General features: G+C 38.4%; 1 protein-coding gene across 2 annotated transcripts in view; it reads left to right on the top strand.

The window, feature by feature from the left end:
• The first annotated feature begins 1,397 nt into the window (after positions 1-1,397).
• Positions 1,398-10,449, top strand: part of ANO1 (anoctamin 1) — a 191,783-nt gene continuing 182,731 nt past the window's right edge. For both annotated transcript variants that reach the window (XM_063437873.1, XM_063437872.1), the window contains exon 1: positions 1,398-1,901. In XM_063437873.1, coding sequence (XP_063293943.1) covers positions 1,835-1,901 — 67 coding nt within the window. In that variant the 5' untranslated portion in view covers positions 1,398-1,834. The remainder of the gene's footprint in view (positions 1,902-10,449) is intronic.

Genomic DNA, 10,449 nt, shown 5'->3' with positions numbered 1-10,449 from the left:
TTAAAGGTAGAACCAAAGTCGGATAAGTGATGTTTATCTTTATTGCACGGCAGAGCCACTGATTGTATTGAATGGTATACACACAGGCGCCTCGTACTGTGCATTTATAAACTAGACAGGCTGCATGCTCTCCAAACAGCAGAAATAGATAGTTTTTGCCTGATTGACGTATATGAGAGATGGCGATACAACAATTACCCCCCACAATTTCTCTTCAACGGCTCCACTGTACAGAACGAATTACGCACAATTCCGCTAAACTGATACTTTAATGTGTTTACTCCTATTGTGGTATTCACGTAATCAGAGGTAACAAGATTATCACATTTCACATTGTACCTTTTGTTTTGCATTTGTTTTGTTTTGTTTGTTTTTTTGTGTTTTTTTTTTTTTTTGTGGTATCTACCTGCTTGTCAAAGAAAATCCTCATTATGTTTATGTATAATCAAAACATATTGAACCGATCATATTATTTGTTTGTGTTTGTTATGTATAGATCTTCAACTTCTAACGTCAGACGTACAGGAAAAAGGGGGTGACGAGCAATCAGCTCAGATGACCTTACAAACTGGAGGGGTCACTTATTGCCCAGATGTCCTGTTATTATAATGAAAAGGTAATGAGGGACAAGAGAACAGTGTATGCATTGGGAGGCCAGAGGTAGACCTACAGCTATTGGAGAACTGCAACTCCTATGATGCTTTGCTCGCTTGAGGATTTGGCCATCACTTATGTAGATAGTTCCAGCATCCAAATTAATTTGTGTCAAATGTTAAAATTAATAGATGATGAAAAAAAAAATTATACAACTATTAGGTATCGCTGCATATACTACACTGTAAACACAGCGCAAACCGATACTTAAATAGCAAGCGGAATAATTTTAAAAAAAATTTCAAAATATAGTTTGAGTTATTACTAGCACCCTTGTTATCCCCCAAGAGAATAAACACTCTCTGCCACCAGACAGCACGGCAGTGTTAGGGCAGACCTATGATCTTCTTTCCTTGCATAAAAGGCCAATGTTTAGAAAAGCTCCCCTCGCTGGGGACCTGTCTAAATATGTATGGTAGCAGTAGCAGTAAAGGCAGTCTGTCTCATTGCCACCAGCAAGCAAACGGAGTCTCCCGTCACCCCTCCCACTCACAGAGATACTTGCTGAGTATTTCAAAAAGTGGAGAGAAAAAAAAGTGTGTGAGTGAAAGCAGAGGGGAGAGAGAGGGATAATCTGACGTATAGTACTGGCTGGAAAGAATGGGAACGTGTTGCAAATAACAGCTTAAAGAAAGAACAGGAATTGGGAAAAGGCAACTGAAAAAATATTGGAAAAAATTAACTTGAACAAAAAAGGAAGATGGGGGAAATGTTCCTAAGAAATGAAGACAGGGAATAGGACAAATTACAGTGATTGACTCCGCTCATCTGATGTAGGATGAATCTGCTCCCCTGACTTTCTGGATGAGGTTGCACTCAGTAAATTCTTTTAGTCACAGCCCGGAGAGACAGCTGTCCACTTGACCAAGGTATTGTCACTTTGCTGTCATTAGGGGACACTGCTTTGTCAGTTCAAAGTGTCCCTTGCTGGAGGCTGCGCTGTCACTGATGCAAGTTGCTGCTTCACTACATGAGTGACTCCCTGTGTGGATACTAATCACACACACTCGCCCTAGTCTTGTCTCCCCCTCGCCGCCTTGCTGCCTGTGATTTGCTGAGGGAGGGTGGGGATTGTTCTTGGGATGAGACCACGTGAAAGGGTGACATTTGTTTACTTTTGACAAAAGCCCTAAAATAGAAAACTCGCTGATCCCTAGTGGTGAGTCAATCTTTTGTGAGGATGAGGATGGATGTGAAGTCTGCTGATCAGGAGGTCCCCCTCACTGCGGACATGAACTCTGCTGCAGGTCAGTGCCATGAGCCCTGTGTCATAGCTAGGATGGACAGGGACAGCAGACGGAGATAGAGGTGTCAGAAGTGAATTGTGAGTCACTGGAAATGTCTAACGAACAGCTGGAAAGGGAGTTTAGGTGATGAGTCAATGAATGATAGAGACAGAAACTTGCTGCAAATGATTCATTCGGAAACGTAAAGTGACAACAATGCTGTCTTTCATTAAAAGAGACATTGCTGCACTGCCAGAACTGGCCTTCTGCTAATATTATTATTTTTATTATTATAACCATTTATATAGCACCAACAGATTCCGTAGCGCTTTACAATATTATGAGAGGGGGGATGTAACTATAAATAGGACAATTACAAGAAAACTTACAGGAAGGGACCAATACAGTCTATAGGTGTAGTAACTTACCTGCAGCTCTCGGGCAGATGTTGAGGACTTCTGGAATTTGGTCAAAATTGTGTGATCTTATCAGAGTGAGATCAAACTGGATTTCAAGCATAACCCACCAAATATCCAAATAGGGAAAAATGCTCTCAGTTTGGCTATGTTGGCCTTAAATTTAAAACCCACTTGAATTTTCACCTTAGTAAATAACCCTATATGCATATCGTTTTGATGCAAGCGCGCGGGAGTGGAATAATGACAGACACAATATAAATATGTGCAAATTAATAAATTAAAGCTAACAGCAGAAAGTGCTGGGGAATGCGGAGCTATGATAACACTGCAGGGGCAGACAAGTGTTTGAAAAAAATCAGGAGCTAATTTGAATATTTTAGGAGCCAGAGAAGAGACACATTATTATTTATACAATAATACAATATAAATAAAACAATAATACAAATGTTAAAATGATCAGTCAATATACAACTCGGCAGTAACATTATTAGAAGCTCTGCAGTTTGTCATGCTGTATAATACCATTACCTCTGATAAATGATAAACCTATTAAAGTGGTATATTGTCATTTATTAATTAAAATGGGAAATGTGGAGAAATGACAAGGGGCTTCAATATTTTAGGCTGAAATTTCAAAATCGACTAAATTTGCAGCTCGGCTGTTTTAGCCTAAGATTTGCAATTCCCGTTTGTATACATTGCCAATTGCCAACAGTCCAGAGTGAGTTTTAAAAGTCATCAAAATACGTCTTTACAAAGGAACACGTAGACACAGTTTTTGGGGAAGCTGTTTGGGTTGGAAGCATTTTCACTGGTTTAACCCCTTAAGGACACTTGATATGTGTGACATGTCATGATTCCCTTTTATTCCAGAAGTTTGGTCCTTAAGGGGTTAAGGGGTTAAAGAACATTTATAAAAGATTAAGACTCACATTTAGTTCATATGAAGGCATTCGTTAGTTTCCTTTCTAAAGCATCAGAATTCTACAAACTGCAGGTCACCCTTTTTAATGTAATGGCCGGCAGCGTTCTATAACTGATATGTATCCAGAAAACATGGTTGATATGGCTACCTTAGTGACAGTCATGATATCACTGTGTCCCCTTAAGGGGTTAAAATGGCTTCTACCTTTCATCTGCAATAATGCTGAGATATTGTCACTGCTCTATGTGATCATGTCTAGGAAAGCCGGTGAATCGCAGGGCATATGTGATATCTAGTGGCAATCCCACATGCTTTGCATCTGAATTCTCAGTAGCTGAGCAAACACTGCTTTAATTATCACAGCTCAAATAAATCGACCCAGCTGGTCAGCTTCTCCCTAACCTCAGGAAATTGGAAACCTTCAAGATATGTACAGATTTTATGGACCTCACAAGCCTGGCTTGACATATATATACCTGTTTGCGTAGATCATTGAATCCTCACTTCAAAGAGTCATTTAATCCATTTAAAAAGTGGGAAGTTAAAGGTTACTTGTGAAAATGTGGACATTAACTGGTTATTGGAGAGACTGCGGGTTTTACTAGCACCACTGAGTGGTTAAAGAAGGTGATTTTTAGGTATCTATGAAACTGGTATTACTTATAAATGATTCACCCAATTAGATTTCAATTTGCAGGCTTCCCATTATGTGTACATAGTAACAGAACAATAATTATGCAGTTAATATGCTACCGTCAAGGACCAAGGAACTTGCTTTATTCACTTAATCTGTACTGATATCTTTCCAAATTCAGCTCAGCAAGAATTGGATGCTGCAGTTGGTAAATGGAAACATGTAAATATGTAGTGCTGTTACAGGTAGGGCTTGGACTGGTTGCTAATGCTTGTGCTGAGACGATGGATATGCTGGTGCGAAGGAGGACTTTATCAGATTTGACCACAACAAAGAATTAGCAGCTACTTAGCAAAACCAAGTCCTCTTTTCCCCAACAATTACAACCTTTCATGGCATTGCGTTAACATGCAAGGCATCATCACTGCATTAAAATATTTTTTTTCCTCGTTGTGACATCTCCAACATATTGGGTGAAATTACGGTGGACTTTGCAATGGTTAAACAAAAACTTGTTGGGCTTCACCCATAACCTTGTTCTACCATAATCACTACAAAAAGCTAAAGAGGTTATGGTGATCAAAACATCTGCTTAACGATTTACTGCTATTACCCCCAAAATAAACCACTGTGATTGTTTTTTATTTTTTTTTCATTTAACACTTTTATCAATGAATTATATACAGTGCAGGGCAGCACTTTTAAGTCTTTCTGATTGAATGCAAATTCAAAAACCTCCACCAAAACAATAGCAGTCTCTTTACTTTCATATGGACACATCATATGCTAGTTACTGTATCAGTGTACATAGTTACATAGCTGAAAAGAAACTTTTGTTTATCAAGTTCAATCTTCCTCACATATGTTTTTGCTGTTGATCCAAAAGAAGGCATATAACCCAGCCTGTGAAAGTACAGATACACCCACTGGTGGATAAGACACACTCTTAGTGGGTAATAGTTAGAAATCTAAACAATTACCCATGAACTATATGTATTGCAGATAAGGACTCCTCCAGGTCCTTAAAACGATATGAAAAAAGATAAATCTACAATACAATAATAACAGAAAAAAACATAGCGTAATACTGTTAAATTAAAAAAGGGGAGTGGAAATGTAGATAGTTATTCACACTCACAAACCAAAATTGATTGTAGGCATATCTTATAAAGTGATGGATATCTCAGGATAGGTGTAACATCATGGTATACATAGAAGAGAACAAAAAGGCACAATAGTGCAGAGTATCTTGATAAAAAAAACACTTTAATAATGAGGCACACTTACAATGTTGTAGTGGCAAGCAGGCATGTAAAATCAACCGGTCTCAGGATCGCAGAGTTAGTCACAGGATCAACAGAACCAGAAAATAAAAACCTTATTAACAAATAATAAAAAAAACTCTACACACTATATGTCAGCCCTACGCGTTTCGTTCAAACGTCCTTGAACTTCCTCAGGGGCATAAAAGTCCTTCTATGTGCAGGCATGACCGTCCATATAATTCCAGTGTCTTTTAAATCGGTTCGGTTTTGGCGCGCAGAAGCTGTCCTCCAATTAGCAGCTCACTTCCGGGTTCGCCCATCCGTAATGTTTTCCGGGTGCGTCCCTATGACGCGACCTGAAATGCGGCTCAAGCCTCTCTTTCAAATCAACATCTTTGCGTTCCACCTAGTATGCGTTTCACCGCTCGTTTACAAAGCGGAAAACGTCCATAAATATAAGAAAATTTAGACAACATATATATACAGTATCAGTTATGTTTATAATCATAATCTTAAACATAATAATATTATCTACAGGAATAAATCATTAATAAGTCTTCTCAAAAAACCCTAATCAATATATATACAGAGTGTGACATAAAATGTCACATTCCCAGAAATACTAATCACATATAATTAATTAAACAGCATTGTCAGAACAATTCCCACAAATGTTTATCATTAATGAAGCTATATCCAGAAACAAGTACAAAAAATGCATAAAGGAAAGTGTCAATCAAAGAAAACAAACTAAATCAAAATCAACGTTAAGACCCCTTGGTTGCATTGTTTGTAAAGTGTGTATCCAATAGCCTTCTCTTTTTCTCAGTAGTAGCATCAGATCTCCACCTCTTTCAACTAAGGCTACTTGGTCAATGATGGTACATTGGAGGGTATTAAAGCTAAAAGCTGGACATGTGTTACAATGCACTGGCACTGAATGTGTCAACATATGGTTTTTAATATTTTTCCTATGCTCCTGGAACCTAAGGCTCCTGGAAGAAAAGCAAAAGTTAGGTTCCAGGACCATAGGAATAATATTAAAAACCATATGTTGACACATTCAGTATATTTTAGTATACCCCACGTGCATTTTCTTTTTTGAGTATATTTTAAAAATTACCTTATCGTGATCACTATTTCCCAAATGCTCCCCTACTTGAATGTTGGTCAAAAGATCAACATTGTTTGTTATAACGAGATCCAGACAAGCATCCTTTCTAGTTGGTGCTTGTACCAGTTATGACATGAAGGTGTAATTTAACACATTCAAAAACCTGATTCCCCTTGCTGAAGTACTAGTCACTCTATCCCAATTTATATCCGGGTAATTACAATCTCCAATAATTAACGTGTTACCCCGATTTGCAGCTTTCCCAGCTGTTCTTCCTCAATAATTTTTACATTAGGTGGTTTATAACTTATCCCAACCAATAATTTATTTCCCTTCTATTGCCCCAAGCAGATATCGACCCATAAAGCTTCCACATTTTCCTTGTCACACTCCACATGCCTAAGATTTGACTATAACTCATGGTTGACATACAAACATACCCACCACCCTTCTTGCTTTCCCTATCCTTCCTAAATAACGTGTACCCATTTAACCCCTTAAGGACACACGACGTGTGTGACACGTCATGATTCCCTTTTATTCCAGAAGTTTGGTCCTTAAGGGGTTAAGTTAACTGCCCAGTCATGTGTCTCATCCCACCATGTTTCTGTTACACCTATTACGTCATATTGTTTAGTGTATGCTATTGCCTCTAGTCTCCCCATTTTGTTATATAGGCTCCTTGCATTAGTAAGCATACATTTAATATTATCATGAGTCATTTGTACTTTTTTGTGAATTTTTATCAATATTACATACCTCCTCTGTTCTGAGCTTGCCGCTCCCCCCATCTCCAGCCCCTTGTACTGAGCTAAAGCCCAAAAATCTGTTCCCAATAAAGTGGAACACATCTAGTTTATTATAATCTAATCTTGTTCCCAATAAAGAAGAACATATCTAATCTATTATAAAAACATATCTAATCTATTATAAAATCTATCCTTGTATAATGCAGTTCACGTATTTTCTGAGAAAACCTCTTCTCTTGACTCTACCTTTAATGGTTGAATGGAAGTATAATTTACTATTCTGAACTGACGACAGACCTGTGTAAAAAGGATTAAACAGTAAAATCTATTTTTCTTCTTATCATTAATGTGTCACAGTTAATACTTTTGCTATTGGATACTTGATTAGGCTCCAGTACAAAATATCAGTTAAAGTGAATTATCGGATTATTTAATCATTATGGACAGATAGTTATTTGAGACAGCAACCACATGCATACAAAAGCTGTCAGCAAGCAATTAGGGTCAATGATTCCTGTAATGTAATTTGTATATCCCAACAATCCCTATGTTCTAGTGACAGCTCCTTTCTGAGACACATATCCATTTGTCCCTCTCTCCCAGATCTTGGAATATTGATGGGACAGTTGTTTAGTGGTCTCCACTTCCTTTGGGGCACTGGTAAAGTTAGTCCTTCTGCAAAAAGGAGTTGAACTGGCTCAGTATGGACAGTCCAGTAACAGAATAAAAAAAAAAGAGCTAAACAATAAAGTGCAAGAGTTAAAATAAAAACAATCCAAAAAAATGTTAACACCTTGCCACAAAATCACTTGTGGGTACAGGCACTCTACAACCCATCAACGGAATAAACACAAAATAATAATTTAAAAAAGTCAGACAAAATTAAGCTGTTGTAGCATAATGAATCTAAAAGAGAGCATACAAATACAAAATCATAGCATAGTATGTTTGTGTATAAATATATAGAAGTGACAATACACAGTTATCAACTCTCATTCTTCTGAGTCAAAATATTGGGTTCGAATTGACGACAGTATTTTGTACAGCCTCATACTGGAGTATACACTGATCAGAAACAACATTAAAACCACTGATAGGTGAAGTGAATATCATTGGTTATATTGTAACAATTATACCTGTCAATGGGTGGGATAAATGTGGCAGCAAGTGCACAGTCAGTTCTTGAATTCCATGTGTAGGAAGCAGGAAAAATGGGTAGTACCTACCCAAAGTGGTGCAAGGAAGGACAACTGGTGAACTTAAGTAAGCTTCATGCGTTCCCAAGACTCATTGATGCATGTGGGGAGTGAGAATTAGCCCGTCTGGTCCGATCACACAGAAGAGCTACTGTAGCTCAAATTGCTGACAAATTTAACGCTGGCCATGATTGATCAGTGTCAGAACACACAGCACGTCAGAGTTTGGCGTGTATGGTACAGCGCAGACCGGTCAGAGTGCCCATGATGACCCCTGTTCACTGCCAAAAATGCCTTTAATAGGGATATGAGTGTCAGAACTGAACCATGAAGCAATGGTAGAAGGTTGCCTGGTGTGATAAATCACATTTTATTTTAGATCAAGTGTATGGACGGGTGGGTATGTGTTGTCAACCTGGAGTAGAGATGGCGGCAGGATGCACTATGGAAAGAAGGAAGGCTGGCAGTTTTATGCTCTGGGCAGTGTTCTGCTGGGAAACCTTGGGTCCTGGCATTCATGTGGATGTTACTTTGATACGTACCACCTACCTAGAGATTGTTGCAAACCATGTGCACCCCTTCATGGCAATGGTGCTCCCTGATGGCAGTAGCGTCTTTCAGCAGGATAATGCACCCTACCACACAAAAATTGTTCAAGGATGGTTTGAGGGACATGGCATAGAGTTCAAGGTGTTGCCTTGGCCTCTGAGTTCCCCAAGTCTCAATCAGATTGATCATCTGTGAGATGTGCTGGAAAAACAAATCCAATACATGGAGGCCCCAACTCGCAACTTGCAGGACTTAAAGGATTTGATACTAATGTCTTGGTGCCAGATATCACAGGGCACGCATCAGAGCTGTTTTGGCAGCACGAGGGGGACCTACACATTATTAGGCACGTGATTTTAATGTTGCGACTGATCAGTGTACCTTCCGTGCTGTTAATGTGAGCGTAATATTGTGGCTCAGAAGAATGTGAGTTGATTACCATGTGTGCTCACTTTTATATATTTATATACAGACATACTATGCTATTTTCGATGCTCTCTTATCGATCCATTGTGCTACAGGAGGGTAATGCTGTTTTAATTGTGCACTCTTTCATTTTGTGCTATTACTTTAGGTCAGTAAACGGTAAAGTAGCCCTGTCCGGGAGGCAGTAAGGGCTAGTAGCGCTGGGTGCACAGTATGTCACACCCAGAACCTCTCGGTTTCCAGGTATATACCTAATGTTTGACATGTATGTATTTTACAGAGCTCTGCTGCCATAAAACACCTTGGCTTTCTGTTGTAAAGTAATAGTGTAACACCCAAGCACACGGCATATTACCCCAGTGTTTTATAATACACTGAAATTCATAACAATTAATGTGGAGTTCTAGAACACACTCATGCACACTGCCATTACCATGACGTGTTATATTACAGTCACACACATTGCATATTACACCCCTCTACTAATATATCCAAACCAATCACCAAACACTCACAAGCATAAACAGACACTGCACTCACACACAAAGGCATGCACTTCAGGATTTGCAATATTACAAACATATTGTCACACGAAGACAGACACATTCACAGTCATATAGACATACAGTTATTATTTGGATTTATATAGTGCAAATCTATTCCGCAGTGCTTTACAATATTATAAAAGAGGGAAATTTGACAATAAATGAGACAATTAAAAAATGTTACAGAAACAATACGTTGATGAGAACCTTACTGAAACAAGTGTACAATCTAGAGACATACATACATATGTGGAATTTAGAACACAAACTCAAGTTGTATATCACCAGTGCCATTTGGGTTGCTGTTTCACTGCTGCTTTGTATCCCATCTCCCCATTGTTTTTTCAAATCAAGGCTCCTAAAATTGACCCCATCATGTTACATTTAAAAGGTACACTCCACATACCTGAAGTATTTATTTATTTAATTCTTTATTTTGGTGGTGCGTGGCAGGATCATGGTGTTACATCACAGTTTAGCCAGACATTGGCTGCAAGATTGTACAATTGTAAAGCAGTAACAATGCACCTTTTTTGTTTTTATAGATTAGTTAACAAGATAGGACAGTAGTTTTAGATGAAGAGTAGAGGGTTATAACAGGTAGTAGAGGCATGTATACAACATGAGCTATGATCACACTGAAGCTTGCTAAAGTAAGCAGTTAACTCTTACCAGGCTATATATTCATGTCTGAGTACTGAACAAGGCAGATGTAAGTAGGTAGGAAGAGATTAAGTATACATGGTG

The sequence above is a fragment of the Pelobates fuscus genome, chromosome 12, assembly GCF_036172605.1.
Source record: "Pelobates fuscus isolate aPelFus1 chromosome 12, aPelFus1.pri, whole genome shotgun sequence".
Classification (NCBI taxonomy): domain Eukaryota; kingdom Metazoa; phylum Chordata; class Amphibia; order Anura; family Pelobatidae; genus Pelobates; species Pelobates fuscus.
Note: the sequence above shows the minus strand (reverse complement) of the source record. Positions and strands in the feature narration are given on the sequence as shown.